General features: G+C 44.6%; 1 protein-coding gene across 1 annotated transcript; it reads right to left on the reverse strand.

Annotated features, from left to right (window-relative positions):
• Positions 1 to 4,019: 4,019 nt before the first annotated feature.
• RPS26 (ribosomal protein S26) lies at positions 4,020 to 8,849 on the reverse strand. The gene is made up of 4 exons (XM_089680072.1): positions 8,699 to 8,849; positions 5,286 to 5,463; positions 5,041 to 5,171; positions 4,020 to 4,098 (listed from the first exon to the last, which is right to left on the reverse strand). Exons 1-4 carry the CDS (start codon positions 8,699 to 8,701, stop codon positions 4,063 to 4,065), a joined length of 348 nt encoding a protein of 115 aa, XP_089536198.1. The 5' UTR covers positions 8,702 to 8,849; the 3' UTR covers positions 4,020 to 4,062.
• Positions 8,850 to 21,997: the final 13,148 nt, after the last annotated feature.

Below are 21,997 nucleotides of genomic sequence, written 5' to 3' on the forward strand. Positions count from 1 at the left end.
TTTTTCCCCATATCAAACGGGACACACCAGGGCTGTCCCCTCTCATCTTTAACACTGGAAGCCTTTGTGCACAATTTGTTCGGACCCTAGTATAGCCGGTTTCGATAAACCCTCGGTATGCCTTAAAGTTGCAGCCTTTGCAGACGGCCTGATATTTTTTGTCACAAACCCATTTATAGCCTTACCCAATATACTGCGGGCCCTACAGATCTATGACTCTTTGTTTAACTTCAAGGTCAATTTGTCGAAATCCTCCACGCTTAACATATCTGCTGGCGCAATCACTATACAGGGACTTAGACCCTCTTTTCCATTCAAATGGCAACGGAAGTCATTTGGTATCTCTCATTTATATGGGGCAAACTTTGAACAGCTTCTTCTTAAACTTAAAGGATGACCTCCTTCATTGGCATTCCCTGATGCTGACATTGTATGGTCACTGTTCTGCTCTTAAGATATTACCCCCAAGAGTCCGCTATCATCTACAAGCTCTCCCAATTTGCCTTCCCCAACATTTTTCCACACTCAGTTCAAAATTTCATCCACGCATATCCCATAATATGGGGGGGGGGGGGTGGGGGGAGAAATTGGCCTTTCCAGATCAGCTTCGTTATTATTACTCTGCAGTACATCTTACCAGGATCCTCTCCTGGTGTAGGGGACAGGAGTCAAACAATGGGTGTAGATTGAACAGTGTTTCAAGGATGTTCCTTTTCAATGTCTACTGTGGCTAGATCCCACCAGGCTCCCAGTCATCAAAACCCACCCTTTGATAGGAGCTACTATAGGGGTAGTGACATGTTGCAATAATGGTCAGCTTGCACCTTCTATGATCTCGTGATTGTATCCAGTGCTAGGCAATCCTATTTTTCCACTGGGGATCTCAGATGGGAGATTCCAGTCTCCTCTCTTGGGACACTGTCTTCAGGATTTCATGGCTGACCAGACAGTGAAGTCCCCGTTGGATATATAGACTGTTTTTGCCACCCTTAGATGACTGGAGACTACAGCAACTCACTAAATCTTTGACCAACTTGTCCCACCGCGGGAAAGATCAGGGACCCAATACGTCCAAGGATCTCCATTACCCCTGACCCCACCTCTCATGCAACCTCAGTGGTCTACAAAATTGTTCAACCAACCTACCCACTCTTTTGTACCACTGTATCTACTTAGGTGGGAAGAAGAGCTGGGTAGGGAATTCTCAACTGAACAGAGATCATATTCTATATTTTGCTCACCGCTCTTCAAACAAATATCAGGAATTGGGTTACAAACTGCTCACCCAAGGGTATAGGGTCCCGGTCATTTTACATCAGATCTACCCAGAGACTACAGTCTGCTGGTGTTATAAGGCAACGGTTCTTTCCTTCATACTGTTTGGTCCTGTAGAAAATTAGCCAATTTTTGGTCACAAGTTAAGACTATCAAACGCTTGACAGAATTTAACCTAGAGCAGGGGTAGGCAACCTGCGGCTCTCCAGCTGTTGCAGGACTACAAGTTCCATCATGCCTGTGCAAGTCATAGCTGTAACTGTCAGTTTTGTAATGTTGCAATGCCTCATGGGAAATGTAGTTGCACAACAGCTAGGGAGCCGCAGGTTGCCTACCCCTGACCTAGAGGAAGACCCAGCCAAGGATTTACTACTACACTCAGACCTCTCAAGGAAGTGATACAAGAACTCCCCTCTCTCCATGTGGCTGAATAGGATTGACTAAAGCCACTCAATGGAAAGTATCATGGCTGAAGTTCATGGCCAGGAAGACAAATTCTGCCATAGGTGGGTCCATTGGTCACTTTTCACCTTTTGGCTAAGATCAAGTGTAGTATCTGTTCTATCAGTGTCCAGCAGGGGTGCTCCACAGTCATTCTAGCTTTGCGGGGATGACTGGTTGTATAGTACCCCTGCTAGTATGATGGGGGTCCTGATGGTTAATACGGGGGGAACAGAAACCGTGGTGCCCATAGAGTTGGGGCCCGGGAGTAATTCCCCTTTGGAACGCCAGAGGGGCCCAGTACCTCCTGATTTGAGCAGATCTACCTCGGTCTGGCCAGGGGCTGGGAAGGCAAAGTCCGCAAACCAATGCCCCCTGAGTGGTCGCCTCAGGGGTGCTCTTAGTAGCACTAGGGTGTGGGACCCCAAAGCATGAAAAGGCACATGGTCACTGTGTTGAAACACTTTCTGCACAGCGCCCTTGGGACCAGGCCTTCTGGCTAAGTTCGGGGCAATTTTTGCTACAGGCCTCAGGGCCTGGTCTGTGCACATTTGGCATGACCACTTTTTTATTTATCTGCCACGTTTTGTCACTTTCACTCTTATGTGTGTTTTATTTCCTCACAGGATGGAGGGTGTGGGTCATCGGGCCTGCCCTGAAGTCTAGGGGGAGGATGTGTGGCCTTTTGGTTCCTTTCTCCCGTCCCTAGGGGGTTTTCTCTCCGGGAGAACCCCCTGGCCAAGTACTGTGTGGCTGGCCACAAGGAACGGTGGTCCGCCAGGCCTTTTGGCTAGGTGGCCCAAATGGGAACCTTGCCCGTCAGGAGCTTCGTGCCACGGGGGATCAGGGTAGAGGTCCATCCCCTTCGAGGGAAGGACAAAGCACACCCCTAAGTGCACTTTTTTTGTGATTCACTTACGGGTTTTCGTTATTCGCACGTTTGCGGACTTAAAAAAAAAGAAAAGTAACTTTTCACTTGTTCTAGTGATTATGTGTCCCTGACACATTTGGTGGATTTAAGTACCTTCCCCTACCCTTGTATCTCTAGCTATAGTTCTTTACTTTCTTCATCCTCTTCTGTTTCTATTTTTTCTGTACATGCAGAAGGGATGTCTATCTCATTTTGTACAGGTATGACAGTTTATCATACATCTGAGGTTCTCGACTTAATTGATACAATTTAGTATTGTTGTGACAATTGCCTTACTATGCGACTTGAATGTACTTAAGTCGACTCCTGTCTAGGTGGCATTCCCCTGCTTATGTACTTAAATTCTTGTTATGTAAAAAGAAAAAAAAAAAAAACCACACACACCCACCATGCAAAAAGGTGAACACTGCAGGGGAAATTACCCTCTATTTTTCAGAAACCAGCTATGTATATTACAAGAATCTATTGATTCAGGAGTTAGTTGCATTAAACACTGAAAGCTTTACAGTGGTAAAGGATAACTTAAGTATGCTTAAAACAGTCCCTATTTATATAGGGCATGCATAATGGATAGATCTGTGCATTTCTCTTTTTAATGCAGTCCAGCGATCCTATAGCTTTTGCTCCCGTGTGGGAGCACTTGACAATGGCAGTAACTTCCCAAAACCATGACATCAGTAGGGTCCCATTTTCCCTCCATTGTCAGTGCTCCCTTTTCTCAAGTCCAGCAGCTCTTCATCTACACAGGAGAGCTGGAGCATGTGACCACATAAAAAAGGCAAGAACATATCTTTACACAGGCAATGCAGGATAGGTATGAGATATTGGGAGGCAAGTTTAAATAGTTGTTAAATTATCTTCTAATACCCAACTAATAGATATCTGCCAGGAGTTTAGCGGGGAAGAGGGCAAGTACTGTGCTAGCAAATTAGGCTACTTACACCAGCTTACATGGTAAAAAGCAGTGTTCTACTGTGCAGGATCTGCTCCAGCAATGCTATGTATGCACCACATCATGCAATTTTTCAACCGAGATGTCACATACTACACAGAAGCTCAGTGTTGCACTGCTTTGACACACAGTGTATTCCAGTGCAGCGTGGAAAATTTTTCAAACTGCACATTACACCAGCGATGTAGTGTGCCCTGTGAACTGCATATTTCCAGGGTCACCACCCACATCAATATCTCCTGTGCTAAGAAATTCTCTTCAGCTCTGGACATGTCTGTACTGTAGAGGGGATATCTTCAGGGGAACTGGGCACCCATGGTAATACAAAAGCAGATGGGGAAACAGTATGATAAAGGACCGAGAATCTTAACTTTTAAGCTGTAATCCATTCTTATCAAAAGACGACAAACAAAAAGCAGGTAATTTTAACAGTTTATTAGACAAGACATCTGAGCAGATTTCCTTACAATGGTTTGGGAGGTGCTCTTGGAGGTGCGCCCTGGAGAAGGAAAAAAAAAAAAGAATGCAATTACCATTCAACAAAAGTTTCTAGTAGTGGAAATGTTTGCAATTTAAGCAATCAGTCATTTAACATTCATCGGTGTCAATTAGAGTGAACAGCAGACAAAATGAAGGCAGTAGCTTCCAAATCAAGGAGAGGGCAACTATTCTACAGAGTGCAAACCGAACATCCTATTTTGATGTACTAAAGTGATCCTTAATAGGGCCTACACATTTTCATGCTCGCTCTTCCGTATTGCCATTTTCTCACGAGGCTGAATTTTGCCCAGCCTTTGAGTAAAAGGCAGCATTTTACCATTTATGGCAGGCAAGATGTACCTTTATGTTCAGACACCCGATTTGCTAATATTGACAAATGTTCTAGTGTCAAGTGAAGTTTAATAGTTACACTATTTCCATCACACCAAAATGAAACAGTTTTTTGGGACAGCAGGTTATTTTCCAGCCACCAAAAAGTGCTTCCACTAAAAAGGGAAGAGGAAGCCATTAGAAATGGCTGTGGTAAAAATTAACTGAAGGAAACCTAGCAGTATTGATATATGAAAACTTATCTGCATCCTTATATGCCTGCCATACTAAGCACTGTTTCTGAGTGTTCACCCATCTTCTCTTAAACACTTTATCCTTTTCGTTTTCCAGCAAGACAAAATTAAACAGATTTGGTCTTGTTTTAGAACACTACAAACTTCATCCACTCACATACATTTTGGATGGAGCAGGAGGAAAAGGCAAAAAGCTGCTTGCACACTAACCCCTGGGTATAATGAGCACTTAACCCTTGCAGGCTCCCACAGGGACCCCACTGCAAGAGCAACTTCACTTTCATTGAGTTTAAGGAAAAAAAAAAAAGATGGGGTTACTTCACATAAGAACCTAAATCCTAGTCATTGGAAATCTCTAGCAAATTGTAGGAACCTACCGCAGGCCGGAACCTTGGTGGTGGCGTGCGATCCTTACGTGCCTCACGAGAGCGGTTTCTGACCACCTTGCTGTGAATGGCGCAGCTAACACAGTAGTGCAGTTTCACGTAAAGCTTGGGCAGTGCATATGCTAAAAGACAAGACAATGAAAGATTTTATTACATGGTCGCATTTTTACAAACTGGTTAAACCAAATGGGACAAGAGAATACTTTAAAGCTAATTAAAAAAACCCACAAACTTACAATCGAATACACTAGCATCAGAGATATCCCTGACAGCTGCAGCCTCCACAATGTTTCTGATCACAAACTTCTTGATAGCTTTGTCCTTGGGGACACAGCGGGCACAGTTGGTGCACCGAATAGGCTGGACATGCCCACGTCCCTTCTTGGCACGTCCGTTGTTCCTTCTTTTCTTGGTCTGAAAAAGAGTTAAAATAAAAAAATGTGGAATTCTAAATTATTTGGGGTCACATTAAGAAATCCTTATATCACTATAGGGTCACATACACAACTGGGACCTATATAAGAACAGAAAACATACTTGACTTTCCAGCAGCCTGTGTTGAAATCCTGCCCATTAGCTTTCCCCCAGTAATTGCAGCTTTTCAATCCTTTGGGTGTATAAAAAGACATACCAGCCAGAAGGAGGAACCACAGCATGGGGAGCTAGTACCCATCTCCCCCCAGAAAGGCTGAATATCTGCAGCAACAAGGGAGAAAGACTCCATATTTTGACACAGGCCACTGGAAAGGTTAGGTATTTTTCCTCTAACATGGTTCAACTGCATACAAGCAACCAAGTGGTGACAGGTTCACTTTAAAAGAAGAAAACAAACCAGTTTTAAATGTCAGAATTTTCAGACCACCAGGTTATATTTAAAGTCATGTAAAGAGTCTACACTTAATCAGCTTTACTGAAACTGGCAGTTTACCAAAAGGGGTATTTTGCTTCATGACCACAAGTGAACAGGGATCCCAGGAAGTTTTCATCTGCAGACGTGAATGTAACAAGTTCATTCTGGTATCTATTCAGAGATGCCCTGCTTTATGAACCTGGCTCTACAGGCATCTGACCTGTCTTCTGCTTTACAGTGTTTTAAGTAACGGATTTCACAGAAATCTGAGAATTTCCTAGCTTTACAGCATGCAGCAGATAGGTACCACAAGTTTGACAGAGCACCAAGGTTTTGAAGTAGGACAACCTTCATATCACTATTTCCTCTGCAGACAAATTAGGATTTCTTTAAACACAATTATTGCAATCAAACCATTCCAGTCACAAGTGATGTTACAAGACTCACACTGAGGTACAACAGGCTCATATCAAACACTTCCATTCACATCTTCCTGTGCAAGATCATAGAAACCTGAAGATGTGCAAGGCATATTTGTCTTGAGCCTATAACCCACTCTAAACATCAGCAAAACATTATAGCAGCCATAGATTTTGCAATTTTCTTTCCTGCAACCACAGGTTTTGGGAAAGAAAATTGCCTGAGTCCCCGATCAACATTGATGGGTGAATCCCTCCTGTGGAGCCAGTGTTTGGGAGGGAGGCAGGCAACCCTGCTGGCAGAACACAGCGATTATTGCTAGTGACTATAGCTGCTGAAAGTAATTGCATACAAAAAAAATCTGACAGGCTCCATTCGTACAATTGAATCAGGTACATTCAGGCTGTCCGTAGATGGTTTGAATCTCAGCCAATCCACTTGAACCATCTATGGCTGGCTTTAGATCTGTATCTGGTCAAGTAACAATAATAAATCGGTTATATTCTCTTGTGTTTTACATGCATTTAGTTTTCACCAGTTAGATGGAAACCAGGCTATAAAGCAGTTGGACAATTTAAAGGGTTCTAAAAATCAACCTTTACTCATGGATTAAACTGAACTCCAGGTATATAGAAATACAGCTCTGTAATCATTACAATTCTTTATTGTAAGCAGTGTTAAGTACCTTAAGCCTGGGTTCACACTTCTGCAATGTGGCATATCACATGTGATTTGCACACAAACAGCACTCCTGTGCAAATCACATGCACATTCTGTGCAGTGCGGTGTTAGCCATACATTGTATGGCTCAAATGACACTGCATCCACACCAAATAGGTGCAGGACCCTTTTTTGGTCCGCACTAGAATCATATTGTATAGGTATTCACACCCACGTGATCCGATTCTGCCATCGCACCGTATTTTACAAACAGATTTAGGGGTACCTTACACAGCCAAAGCAGTTTGCATGAACGGGGTATGATTGTGATGCAGAATAGGCACAGAAACTGGGGCGAATTCCACATCAATGTGAACCCAAGCTAAAGTGTTAGTTCACCTGTTCAGAAAAAATTAAAAGGGAACTGTGCCCGCAGTCTCTGGCCATCCCGTGTACTGTGCCCGCAGTCTCTGGCCATCCCGTGTACTGTGCCCGCAGTCTCTGGCCATCCCGTGTACTGTGCCCGCAGTCTCTGGCCATCCCGTGTACTGTGCCCGCAGTCTCTGGCCATCCCGTGTACTGTGCCCGCAGTCTCTGGCCATCCCGTGTACTGTGCCCGCAGTCTCTGGCCATCCCGTGTACCACACCACAAATGCCTATATTGAAATGATATTAACGCCCCGTTAAGTGTTTGAGAAGCGTCACCATAGACTTGAATGGGAGGTGTTGAAAGTTTTCAACTCCTGACTTGACATGAGGTGTCAATTTTGCTGCAGCGCTAACGCTTCTCTGTGAACAGCACTGTGTGCTGCCATGTGTATAATTTTCATAGTCGTTTGAGGAGCATTAAAAACGCCCCTCAAACGCCTGCCTAGTGTGAACTGAGCTTTAGTTGTCCCAGGGTCCAGCGATGTGCTCACCCATGCCGTCCCTTTTTTTCTCTCCATGGCGCCAACATCTCAACTGTGGGCACCAGGCTGTGACAGCTTGCGGCTTCACGCCCGGGTGTCCACTGCGCATGTGAGAGTTGCGCTGCGCCTCCTGATGGGTCCTGCAGTCTTCTGGGACCTGTGACGGTTCCCAGGAGAAAGGAGGGGGCCAAACTTCCGGCTCAGTTCGCTGCAGTGTTTTTTAGCCGTGTCCCCCAATGGGGAGATTTACCTTCACTTCCTGTCCCATAGCCAAACAGGAAGTTAGGAAATCCCTGCAAAATAAGAGGAATCCCATGGGGCCCCCAAAACTAGTGCCAAATATATCCCCCTTATTTTTTTTACATCTCCCTAATGGAGACACAGTAATAAACTGACAGGCTCTAATCCCTCTCCATTAACAAAAAATAATCTTTCGTTCCATTTCACCCACTCCCTACAATGTTCAGTATGATTATATGGGCGGGGGTCCCCAAACTCTTCCACTCTGGCCTCCTGGGGCAGCCTTCACCCGCCAACACACAGCGCCCCCCAACGACAGTGTGAGCCGGGTCCTCCAGGGAGTAGTAACGCTCCTGCATAGGGCGCTGTAATAAGCACGCTGACCGCGGCCCCTGTGCTGACTGCGCCACACGAGGTCTCCCTACACACGGGACCAGCTTGGGCGTCTTTACAGCCCAGCAGCGGGAAGAGCCACTACCAGGCCGGAACCGTTATCAGGACCAGCACCGCTCCCATTCACACAGCAAACACACAAACGGCCTCCACAACCGCCACCTCGCGTCCTCACCATCTTGGATTCGAAGGCTGCAAAGAGGACCGGAAACCGCAGTTCAATCCCTATAAAGCCGATCCCTCCGCGGCGGACGTGACGCAGAGCAATACGCTATATGACGACTACAGCTGATTGGCCGGGGGTTATAATAACCCCGCCTATAGAAATATTTTCCGCTAGGAAGGGACTATTTGAGCAGCGTTGCGGCAGAATCAAAGCTTTCGGCCTGAATATGCTGAATGCGCATGCGCGTTAAAATGCCGGTTGTCAGGGGAACGTAAGAAGGAAGGAGTCTGTACAGGAAGGCTGGTTTGCTTATAAATATGCCAGGAAATAGAAAACTTGAAATTTCGTCTAAAGTTACAAGGACCCATTCACATTTTACCTTATTGGAGATGAGTGGTTTCCTGCCATTTCAATAGGCTGCACTACATGCAGCAAAGTGCTCTGGGAGCGTTTTCTTGCACTACAATTTGTTTTTGCCATGCGTTTTTTTTACCGTGTTTAGGGTGCTGTTCACAATGGCGCTACTAGCACAGTGTGCGTTTTTTACACATTTCTGGAATGGAAAGGAGACCAAGCGCTCATTCATGCTGCAACACATTTAAAGAGGAGCTCCACCAAAAAGGGGAAGTTCCGCGTTCACTGCTCCCCATTAAGGATTGGCACCTTTGGGAGCGAGTACCCAAATTTTACAGGTACCTGCTTTCACTTCCGGTCTGATCGCCTAGGCGATCAGAAATGGAAGGTGTCCTCCCTCCCTCACTGTAGTCTTTTGGGACACGTGACAGGTCCCAGAAGACTACAGGACCATTCATGAAGCGCTACTCGCGCATGCGCAGTGGGTACCTGGCTGTGAAGCCGCAAGTTGTCACAGCCGGGTGCCCACACTGAAGATTCTGGCCTCCTGGAATACAGGACGGCCAGTGAAACGGGCTGCGAGGGACAGTTAAGTGGCTGTTTTTTAAAAGTCAGCAGCCACAGTTTTTGTAGCTGCTGACTTTTATTTTTTGACATTGAGTGGAACCCTGCTTTAACAAATCTGCCTGCAGTCAATTGCATTTCCACATATTTTATGTGCGTTTTCCTGCATGATTTCTTTTTTCTTGGAACAGTATGTTTTCTCTGACCTTAGACCTTGTTCACGCATGACCTGCGTTTTACTGCACTAGAAGAAGGCAGGTCATCGCAAGGACAAATAGACAACAGTTGTTTTCTGTGTATGCTGGTCACAACACTGGTGTCATATGCAGTACGTTGCATAAAAATGCTACATGTATGCATTTTAACACAACACATCTATTGAAAGGAAAAAGTATTATTTTTGTCTCTTACAAGGAACCACAGCAATTTAACACATAAAAATGAGTGTCAACATACATCAACACGTGTTAAACCGTGCATCGACGCACATAAAAATCATTGCCAATGGAAGGCAATGCACATCCATTTATCAAGCATTTTAAAGTACATTTATGTGTGAACAGGCCCTAATTGTGAGTAAGAGGTGCATTACAGTGCTTGTGTGCGTTTACATGTGTTGCAGGGCAAAATTATGCAAACATGTTGCATGAAATCACACAGCTATGGAACAGAGAGAAACCGCATTCTGGAGTGAACATGACACAAAGAAAACTATTGTTTTCTGTTTGTCATTGCAGTTACAGTACCTACGTTGAGAAACTGCACATAGTGTGACCAGGGCTTGTATTCCATCTATGTGTATACAGTTAGCTCTTAAAAGCCTATTACAAACCCGATTTCTAAAGCGTGTAAAATCTACATTAAAAACAATGCAATGATCCGCAAATCTCATAAACCCATATTTTATTCACAATAGAAAACATATTAGATACTATATAAATAGATCTTAGATACTGAGAAACTGTACCATTTTAAGAAAAAAATAAGGTAATATTTTGAAATTGTTGCCAGAATCATGTCTCAAAAAAGTTTGGTCAGGGTAACAAAAAGCATGCAAAGTACAACTCCCAATTCCAAAAGAGTTGTTACAGGACCATGTTTACCAGGGTGTAGCATTCCCTCTTTTTTTTATATGCTTCCCAACTACCCTATAGTAGAACTGCTACAGGACAGCATGGCTGTGCAAAATCACATATATACAGTCAGGTCCATAAATATTGGGACATCGACACAATTCTTACATTTTTGGCTCTATACACCACCACAATGGATTTGAAATGAAACAAACAAGATGTGCTTTAACTGCAGACTGTCAGCTTTAATTTGAGGGTATTTACATCCAAATCAGGTGTAGGAATTACAACAGTTTGCATATGTGCCTCCCACTTATTAAGGGACCAAAAGTAATGGGACAATTGGCTTCTCAGCCATTCCATGGCCAGGTGTGTGTTATTTCCTCATTATCCCAATTACAATGAGCAGATAAAAGGTCCAGAGTTCATTTCAAGTGTGCTATTTGCATTTGTAATCTGTTGCTGTCAACTCTCAAGATGAGATCCAAAGAGCTGTCACTATCAGTGAAGCAAGCCATCATTAGGCTGAAAAAACAAAACAAACCCATCCGAGAGATAGGAAAAACATTAGGCGTGGCCAAAACAACTGTTTAGAACATTCTTAAAAAGAAGGAACGCACCAGTGAGCTCAGCAACACCGAAAGACCACGGAAAACAACTGTGGTGGATGACCGAAGAATTCTTTTCCTGGTGAAGAAAACACCCTTCACAACAGTTGGCCAGATCAAGAACACTCTCCAGGAGGTAGGTGTATGTGTGTCAAAGTCAACAATCAAGAGAAGACTTCACCAGAGTGAATACAGAAGGTTCACCACAAGATGTAAACCATTGGTGAGCCTCAAAAACAGGAAGGCCAGATTAGAGTTTGCCAAACGACATCTAAAAAAGCCTACAAAGTTCTGGAACAACATCCTATGGACAGATGAGACCAAGATCAACTTGTACCAGAGTGATGGGAAGAGAAGAGTATGGAGAAGGAAAGGAATTGCTCATGATCCTAAGCATACCACCTCATCAGTGAAGCATGGCGATGAGACCAAGATCAACTTGTACCAGAGTGATGGGAAGAGAAGAGTATGGAGAAGGAAAGGAATTGCTCATGATCCTAAGCATACCACCTCATCAGTGAAGCATGGTGGTGGTAGTGTCATGGCGTGGGCATGTATGGCTGCCAATGGAACTGCTTCTCTTGTATTTATTGATGATGTGACTGCTGACAAAAGCAGCAGAGTGAATTCTGAAGTGTTTCGGGCAATATTATCTGCTCATATTCAGCCAAATGCTTCAGAACTCATTGGACGCCGCTTCACAGTGCAGATGGACAATGACCCAAAGCATACTGCAAAAGCAACCAAAGAGTTTTTTAAGGGAAAGAAGTGGAATGTTATGCAATGGCCAAGTCAATCACCTGACCTGAATCCGATTGAGCATGCATTTCACTTGCTGAAGACAAAACTGAAGGGAAAATGCCCCAAGAACAAGCAGGAACTGAAGACAGTTGCAGTAGAGGCCTGGCAGAGCATCACCAGGGATGAAACCCAGCGTCTGGTGATGTCTATGCGTTCCAGACTTCAGGCTGTAATTGACTGCAAAGGATTTGCAACCAAGTATTAAAAAGTGAAAGTTTGATTTATGATTATTATTCTGTCCTATTACTTTTGGTTCCTTAATAAGTGGGAGGCACATATGCAAACTGTTGTAATTCCTACACCGTTCACCTGATGTGGATGTAAATACCCTCAAATTAAAGCTGACAGTCTGCAGTTAAAGCACATCTTGTTCGTTTCATTTCAAATCCATTGTGGTGGTGTATAGAGACAAAAATGTTAGAATTGTGTCGATGTCCCAATATTTATGGACCTGACTGTATATGTGATTTTGTATTTCCGGGTGGGGGCCTGTGCCACCATTGGTGGCTACAGCTGTCGATCACCTTATCACGGCGATCGCCGAGGAACACTGACAAGGGACAGGTCTGTATGTAAACAATACAGAGCTCTCCCCTGTCAGCACCAGCATGCTGGTTTGTATTGCTCTGCAGAGCAGAGCAATACATAGTAGCATGCTTACATTGTAAAGCACACACAGACAAAATAGTAAAACTGCACACAGTTAACCCTTTGATCACCCCAGATGTTAACACCTCCCTGCCCAGTGTCATTAGTACAGTGTCAGTGCTTTTTATTAGCACTGATCACTGTATTGGTGTCACTGTGGATGTCAGTGGCAGTTAGTCAGTTCCCACCCAGTGTCAGAATGCTTGCCGCAGTCCCTCTATAAGTCACTGATTGCCGTCATTACTAACATTTAAAAAAAAATTACAGTATTGCTGTTTGTAGACGCTATAACTTTCACAAAAACCAATTAATTTACACGTATTGGGATTTGTTTTAGCAAAGACGTAGCAGATTACATTTTGGCCTAAATTTATGAAGACATTTGATTTTTTACATTTTTTTACTGGATATGTTTTATAGCAAAAAGTCCAAAATATACCGTATTTTTCGCTCCATAAGACGCACTTTTTTCCCCCCAAAAAAGTGGGGAAAATGTCAGTGCGTCTTATGGAGTGAATATAAATCGGCCAGTCCGGTATTTCTGCCGCCACCATGTCAAAATAGCGGGCCGGCCGCTCAGCTGTTCTCTCCTGCAGGGCCTTACCTGTTCCTCGCTCCAGTGCTGCACAGTCTTCCCGCGCTGGCTTCTGTGACAGCCGGGGGCCCACTGCGCATGTGCTGCGCTTTGTGAATGATCCGGTGTCTTCTGGGACACATGACAGATCCCAGAAGGCGCTGGGCCATTCACAAAGCGCAGCGCTTCTCGCGCATGCGCAGTGGGCACCCGGCTGTCACAGAAGCCGGCTCGGGAAGAAGAGGGAAGGACAACTCCGCGGAAGTGGGAGCGGGTATCTGTCAAATTCAAGTACCCGCTCTCCCTCCCTCCCCAAAGGTCAGCAGTCTCTGGTCATTCCCTGCACTGTCCGCAGTCTCTGGTCATTCCCTGCACTGTGTCCGCAGTCTCTGGTCATTCCCTGCACCGTGTCCGCAGTCTCTGGTCATTCCCTGCACCGTGTCCGCAGTCTCTGGTCATTCCCTGCACCGTGTCCGCAGTCTCTGGTCATTCCCTGCACCGTGTCCGCAGTCTCTGGTCATCTCCTGCACCGTGTCCGCAGTCTCTGGTCATCTCCTGCACCGTGTCCGCAGTCTCTGGTCATCTCCTGCACCGTGTCCGCAGTCTCTGGTCATCTCCTGCACCGTGTCCGCAGTCTCTGGTCATCTCCTGCACCGTGTCCGCAGTCTCTGGTCATCTCCTGCACTGTGTCCGCAGTCTCTGGTCATCTCCTGCACTGTGTCCGCAGTCTCTGGTCATCTCCTGCACTGTGTCCGCAGTCTCTGGTCATCTCCTGCACTGTGTCCGCAGTCTCTGGTCATCTCCTGTACTATGTCTGCAGTCCATTGGTTCAGAATATTTTTTTTCTCTTGTTTTTCGCCTCTAAAACCTCGGTGCGTCTTATGGTCAGGTGCGTCTTAGTTTTTTTTTTTCAAAATTGTCGGTCTTTTTTTGTTTATAGCGCAAAAAATAAAAAGCGCACAGGGGATCAAATACCACCAAAAGAAAGCTTTGTTTGTGGGAAAAAAGGACATAAATCTCATTCATGTACAGCATTGCATGACCGCGCAATTGTCAGCATCGGGGAGCATGGCCGCATGGGAAGAGATTCGGACATGTGGCGCCTGAGCGCCGCTCCACATTCATCCTGCTATTGATCCTGTGTCCCTGCTTTCTGCTCCTGGACCTTCCTCCTGATAGTGGGGAGTCGGCTGGGCACCCTGTTCCCCTCCTCCGCATGTCCCCCGGCAAGCATAGGTCAGGCCGGCCCTCGATGGTTCCCCCGACCTCTTCTCCGGTGGTCATCTTGGACATGAGGCCGGCCCTTATAGCAGTGTCTTCTGGCATGCAAACATCCCGGGAGGGCATGAGGGATCCCGGTCCATCTCCAGCGGACCTCCTGGCGGCGATAACCTCCTGCAAAGAAGCCTTAACCTAAAAAAAAAAGACTCTATCCACGGATCTTGGTTTAATCCGACTTGATATGGAAAAGCACTGTGCCAGGATTTCAGAGGCGGAATCCCACATATCTCAAATGGAGGATGTGGTCCAAACATATTCTAGAGAACTTAGGGCTCTTCAGGGGCAGGTAAAACCTCTTCAGGCTAAATCTATTGACATGGAGAACCGGCTACGTCGGAATAACCTGCGGATGCTAGGCCTTCCGAAGAAGGCCGAGGGCTCGAAACCCGCGGACTTTGCAGAGCAGTTCCTGCCTAAGTTACTGGGTCTCCAACATCTTTCCTCTGTTTGTGGTAGAGCGGGCCCACAGGGTCCCTCCTGCTCCCCCACCGCTGGGAGCTCCCCCGAGACCTTTTCTAGTTAAATTACTGAATTATCGGGATTGTGATATGATTTTGTCGGCCGCATGCAATTCTCCTGACCTTCTCTATGAAAATACCAAACTTTCTCTGTATGCTGATTACGCCTCAGAGGTGCAACAATGCCATCGCTCCTTCACAGAGATCCGCAAATGTCTACATGACCGTGGTCTGAAATACAGCTTATTATACCCAAGCAGACTCTGGGTTTTGGATGGAGGCACTGCGCGTTTCTTTGATACCCCGGCTGCTGTGGATACCTGGCTAGAATCTCGAAGCACGACTCTTCAAACTTTCTGTAAGTACTCTGTTCTCCTGCTATTAACATGTGCTGGAGCTGGTTCTACACTTTTCCTGGATGTCTGATTTGCCTTCCAGCAAGGAGTTTACAGCCTTGGTCCCCTTCTTCTGTCATCCTGATATCCCGCTATGATTTTTTGGGAGCGAAAACCTCTGTCCTGTTTATACACCTACAGCTTCCCCAAGATGGACTGCGAGATGGATGCTTGGACTCCGTCATTTGTTCTTCAGTTTAGGGTACAGGCCCTGCATCGGTTGGCTTTTGTTTTTGTTGTTTTTTTCTTTTTATAGAGCATGGGCATGGTTTTATTTTTGTGTTTTGTGGTTTAAGGGGTTCTTTGTAAGTTGAATGTATTTAACTGCTTTTCTGCTTATCTGGACCTTTGTATGCAATGGCCTGATCAGATTTTGCTGCTCATTCTATTATGGCACCTGTTCCTAAAGATTGTTTCTCTATCCTCTCTTGGAATGTTAGGGGGCTAAATTTCAAGTACAAACGCTCACTTTTATTTCAATATCTAAATATATAAACTACATATTCCTCACATAGTCCTGCTACAAGAGACTCATCTTATGGGCAGCAAATCCTAGCTCTGAAGGGGCCGTGGGTGCAGAGAGTGTTCCACACCACCTACTTCACCTACTCTCGTGGGGTTACTATCCTTATAAACAAATCAATTCCATGTGTGGTTGATGAGGTTACTATAGATCTTAATGGATGGTATGGCATGTTGTTTGTGTCATTCTGGAACCAAAAATATATTATTGTTAATACGTGTCTACCACCACCCAGTCAAATGGCCCCTCTTTACCTTTTGCTGGAGATGCTGGCCCTGCAAAAATTAAATTTATGGGGGATTTCAATGCTATTCTCTCACAGTTCTTGGATAGACCGGTTCCCCCAGCATCCTTTTTAGGCTAACATGCCTGAGGTGTGGCGTTAGCTTCATCCTCAAGATATGGCATATTCCTGTTTTTCCTCACCTTACAAGACTGCCTCACGTATTGATTTAGCGTTTGCTAATCTTTCCCTCCTTGGTTATTGTACAGGAGGCTAGCTACCTCCCAGCGGGTATATTGGACCATAGTCCCCTTCAATCATTACTCTGGTCTTGGCAACCATGTAATGGTTCTCTATAGAGACTGCACACTAACAGGATTCACCATGCTGTTTCTGCGGAACGCATCCCTCCAGGACTACGTGATTACTGGGAGCATAATGCTGGGTCAGCTTCTCCTGCCATGGTTTGGGATGCCTTTAAGGCCCCATGTACACGGGACACTTCTGTCAAGGTCCTACCTTTCCTCAGACCTTGTGCTGCTCCATGTGCTGGCATCCATCTTAGGTGTCTGCAGAGCATTGTGGGATCCTTTATGCTTTTAGCCCTCTGCGGCTCCTCCCCCAGGAGATGGCGGCTTATCACATATAAGTCTGCTGTTTGTGGCTGTCCATTGCATTCGTGTCCTGTCTGTTGCACAACAGCAAGCTCCTGTTTAGCTACTCATTGCTTTCCTGGATACCGACTCGGCTTTGGCTAAGACTCCTCCTGGCTTCTGACCCCGGCTCTGGCGACCATTCTTCCTGGCCCCTGATCTCGGCTCTGGCGACCATTCTTCCTGGCTCCTGATCTCGGCTCTGGCGACCATTCTTCCTGGCTCCTGATCCCGGCTCTGGCGACCATTCTTCTTGGCTCCTGATCCCGGCTCTGGCGACCATTCTTCCTGGCTCTTGACCCCGGCTTTGGCTACGATTTCCGCTGTTGGACTTGCATAGACTCTTGTCTTATTTTTATATTAATAAACCTACCTTTAATTGCACCTCCTTGTGTGTCTGGCTCCTCGTTCCCTGACAACTTGTGAATGATGGAAACTGACTGCTGGAATACGTAGGTTAAAAAACATCTGTTTAGCCGCGTTTGCATACCGCTTTTATGCATGTTTATGCGCATTTATGAGCGTTTGCGTTTAGAAGTATTTTTTAAAGATAACCTCAGGAGACCTTTCAAAATGCCCAGAATGCACTGAAAAACAGTAAAAAAAATTAACTTTTTTTTTTTTTTTTTGTGGTGTTTGGATGTGTTCCAGCTCATTTCTCTGCAGAAATTATTGCAGAAGTATCTAACATATTTGCTTTCATGAAAACACTTTGCATGCATTTTTCATGATGAAAAAAAGGCTCTGGACAGCATCTGGTAATAAAAGAGTTAAAAAAAAATTTCAAACACTTATAAACGTGGATAGCCGCGTTTAGCCACATTTACAAGCGTTTTGCATTTGAAACGGTGATAAAATCTACTGCTGAACGCAAGTTTTCTGCATTAAAAAAAATGACTGTAAACTCAACTGCTTATAAACGACGATGTGTACATGGACACATAGGAAAACATTAGGGTGAGTTCAGGGGCTGCTGAAAAAAACGCTGAACAGCTCCTAAACATGAGTTTATCGTGTGCAGTGTACATGAGCCCTAAGGCACATAGTAGGGGATTATATATTTCTGTTGTTTCTGCTATCAAGTCAGAAAACTCCATCCTTATGTCTCAGCTGCAAGATAAAGTGACAGAAGCCTCCTCCAATTACTCATCTGTCCCCACTGTAGATAATTACGACTCCCTCTCCTTGGCTCGCCGAGAACTGCATATACACTTGTCCAAAATTACTAGGTTGGATGTACAGGCCCGCAGACAGGAATTTTTATTAATTTGGGGATAAAAATAGTAGGTTATTGGTGATGATGTTGCAGCATGATAGGCCTCTCACTGTAATTCCAGAACTTTGTACTGCATGTAAGGGGGGGGTGTCTTTCCAGGAGGATATATTGCACGAATTTGAATCTTCTTATACCTCTCTTTATTCCTCCTCCACTAAGTCAGATCCTAACCTTTTGGGCTTGGCCGCCCTGTTGGACCCGTTCCCTTTCCTATTCTGAGTTGGAGTCTGTCCTTCGTGTAACACGCATGAAAAAAAAACCCTTTCTGTACTATACAGATATCTTCTTGTGGTGGCCAGCCCCGAATTGATATCTTTACGTTTAAAATGGATGACTAATATTCCTAATTTTAGATGATGAAGATTGGTCCGAGGTTTGGGATTATCCCTTCTCTCCCCTAGTTTCTGCCAGAAATAAAACTAATTAAATTTAAAATTTTACACCGGGCTTACTTTACCCCGTATTGGTTACATAGAATGAACCCCTCTTTTTCTCCAGTATGCTGGCGTTGTTCTCATGAAGACTGGGAGTTTTTTCATATTTTTTGGACCTGTCCTGTTATAATGTTTTTTTGGCAGGCGGTATTACGTACAATTGAAGAAGTAGTACATATTATTGTTCCCCTTGACCAGAAATTCTGTTTATTGGGGCTGATAGAATCGCTGGCTCCTGCTGTAGCCCAGTGCACCTTATTAATAGTCCTGTTGTTTTATGCTCGCAAAATGATTACTCTACACTGGAAAAAACAGTCTCCCCCTGCCATGACCTACTGGAAAAGTCTGGTGAATTCTAATTTATCCCTTTATCAGACTACCTATTTTAACAGAGGATGCCCCCACAAATTTTATAAAATTTGGTCATGCTGGCTTGGTGATGTTTGATCGATAGTTACCCAGGTGCTTTGTCTTTTCTGTTGTGAGCTGGGTTCCCTTCCATATGTTATGGTCCTGTTAATCATTATATAAATGATTAGACCTTGACTATTATGTGTGTCTTGCCAATTACATGGGAGGGTGGCTCCATTGCATGTTGGGAACATGTATTTATGTTCTGTGAGCACATGGGCTCAGGGTCCTTCCTGGAGAGGATTGCACCAAGCCAGGCTGGAGGCAGGCTTGTCTTGCCTGGCACTTGCTGCCATGTGGCCTCAGGTGGGCAACCTGAGGGCCTGAAAATGGACCTAAGAAGTTACCCTCGTTCTTCAGTAAGCTGACTGAGAGGAGCTGTCTGCTAAAGATCTGTCTGGTATCACTGGAGGGTGTCTCTTGGAAGATTGGAAGGAGGCTACCATTCTGTCCTTGGGCCTTGTGAGTACACTGAGAGATCTTGGAGACTCTGTGTGCTTGCTACCCTTCTGGTTCTTTATAGTCATCGTGGGTCTGAGAAAAAGGGAACACTGGCTAGTGTTCTGAAGAGCTGATCCAACATTTGCTACTGCATAGGACTTTGCTCAGTTTCTGTTACTTTTGGACTGCCACAGTCTGCCGTAACTGGCTTGTACCTGAGGAGCTCTGCCTTGCTACTACTACAAAGGGACTTTGCTCACTCGTAAACTACTTGTTGCTATTAACATAAAATAATATCAATAACAAACTGCATTATGACGTAAATGATGAAAACAGCAGCTATTAGAAATGCAGGCAACAAACAATAAATATAAAACAGTATGCAGAGCTAATTCACCCTACATGCAATATACCATAAGCATATAAAAATAAAATCAAATAAGGACAGCCCTCAAAATAAGTCAGTGATGTCCAACTGGAAATCATATAAAGCCCATATAGCCCATAGAAATAACAGTGCCACAGAAGAAAAAGAGATCCTCCACCGTCAACACACAGAGCCTCTTACCAGAAAGGAGTGACCACAAATCGTGGTCAAAACAGCGTATATAAAAGTGTATTGATGGCAAGGGGTCCCAACAGATCTTAACCAGAGCTTTTCCACTGCAACTCGCTCCATGGCATAAATGCAATGTCAAATCAAGAGAATGATCAAAAAGGTCCCAATTGCATACATGTGGAAAGAACAAGACCTCTTCATTGTGAAGTATTTGATAAAATCTGGAATTTAATAAGAATATCTCAGTTTCAAACATCAAATTAAATTTGTTGCATTTATGTAGGGTGAATTAGCGCTGCATACTGTTTTATAATATTTGTTGCTATTACTAAAGAGAAGTTTGCTATCTGCTTCTGGCAGGGACTTCAGCAGTCCTCAACTGTAATTAGTTCTAATTTTGGAGTATCCTACCAAATTCCCCATCTTTATCCCCAGTTCTGCAATAAAAGTACAAAAATTACATCCCCTGGACTGGTCATTGAAGACAATGAGTGAAATGTTTGTGCACCTGGCTGATGAAAATACCTTGTGCCTGGGTACAGGATGAAGATAGGGGAGACCCTGGTGTAGCAATCATGCATACAGAGATGGACACGGTCCTCCATCTTGTTAAGGGTCTTCCATCTTCTATCATGTCCTACTCCCAAAACAGCTTTCCTCACCCCCCTCCCTCTCTGTTGAGTGACATATGGTCTGTTTGATGCAGATCACATGCAGCAAACTCCATGGGAGGGCGTCATGTCTATAAATCCCACAACTGCGCTGGGGCCTAGCTGTCTGTTAGCTGTGCAATCTGGGATATCGTAAAACCATAAACCAAGTCCTTCACTGAGCTCAAAGACATTCCAGATAAGTCGTAAACCAGACACCACATTCAACATCCATTTTCCCCTATGATTACATATCTTGGATTATGAAAGACTTACACAAACATGGAGCACAGATTCGGATGGCTAACTTTGATACAAATCAGGTATAAAAGGGGTTGTGAGCGCTATGAAAACAGACAAAGCAGCCACAGCATCAAAAAGGATACCAAAGAACCTTACAGACCATATAACATAAAAGATGCGGCGCTATAGCATAAATAAAATGTCCAAAATATCAATATGGTGATTGAGTGATTGATGTGATGATACAAACATTATATCACAAATAAAATGACATGCGGTGCAAAACCAGTCCTTGTGACAGTTATTTTCTTTCAAAGTGCTGCTTCCATGCAGTGAACGTGAAAAGGATAAGGCTGTGCACTCACCAGATGCACAGTGTAACTGCGCATTTAGAGATATATAATCTCCACAAGATCCACAAACAGCTTCAAGAGATCAGGTCAGGCCAGATATTCCTCCACCCGTTGGATGTTGCTAGTACTCCACGGTCTCTCTCTTGGGTGGCTCTTTCTTCAGAGCTTGTGCATCTCCATGAGCTGGCATCCATCCATGGATGCCAGCTCATGGAGATGCACAAGCTCTGAAGAAAGAGCCACCCAAGAGAGAGACCGTGGAGTACTAGCAACATCCAACGGGTGGAGGAATATCTGGCCTGACCTGATCTCTTGAAGCTGTTTGTGGATCTTGTGGAGATTATATATCTCTAAATGCGCAGTTACACTGTGCATCTGGTGAGTGCACAGCCTTATCCTTTTCACGTTCACTGCATGGAAGCAGCACTTTGAAAGAAAATAACTGTCACAAGGACTGGTTTTGCACCGCATGTCATTTTATTTGTGATATAATGTTTGTATCATCACATCAATCACTCAATCACCATATTGATATTTTGGACATTTTATTTATGCTATAGCGCCGCATCTTTTATGTTATTTGATACAAATCACCTTGCAATATTACACCCCCTAGCTGGCATGTACAGGAGAGCAGAAAATTATATCTCCTGAACCATTCAAGCAGACATTTTGTGTTTCATGTCTAACCGTCAGCAGGTGATTCTGCATAATAATCTACTCGTGGATAGGATGTTGTATGTATTCAGGGTAAATTATGAACCATAATATAATTTGTGCAGGCTT

This window comes from Staurois parvus, unplaced genomic scaffold, assembly GCF_062004578.1.
Source record: "Staurois parvus isolate SC_StPar_1 unplaced genomic scaffold, SC_StPar_1.0 ptg000017l, whole genome shotgun sequence".
NCBI lineage: Eukaryota > Metazoa > Chordata > Amphibia > Anura > Ranidae > Staurois > Staurois parvus.

What these genes read in the sequence shown, in the direction of transcription:
- RPS26 (XM_089680072.1), bottom strand. An exon ending in TGATGCTAGTGTATTCGATT is followed by an intron (nt 5,172 to 5,285) that starts GTAAGTTTGTGG and finishes CTTGTCTTTTAG; the next exon opens with CATATGCACTGCCCAAGCTT. An exon ending in CACCAAGGTTCCGGCCTGCG is followed by an intron (nt 4,099 to 5,040) that starts GTAGGTTCCTAC and finishes TTCCTTCTCCAG; the next exon opens with GGCGCACCTCCAAGAGCACC.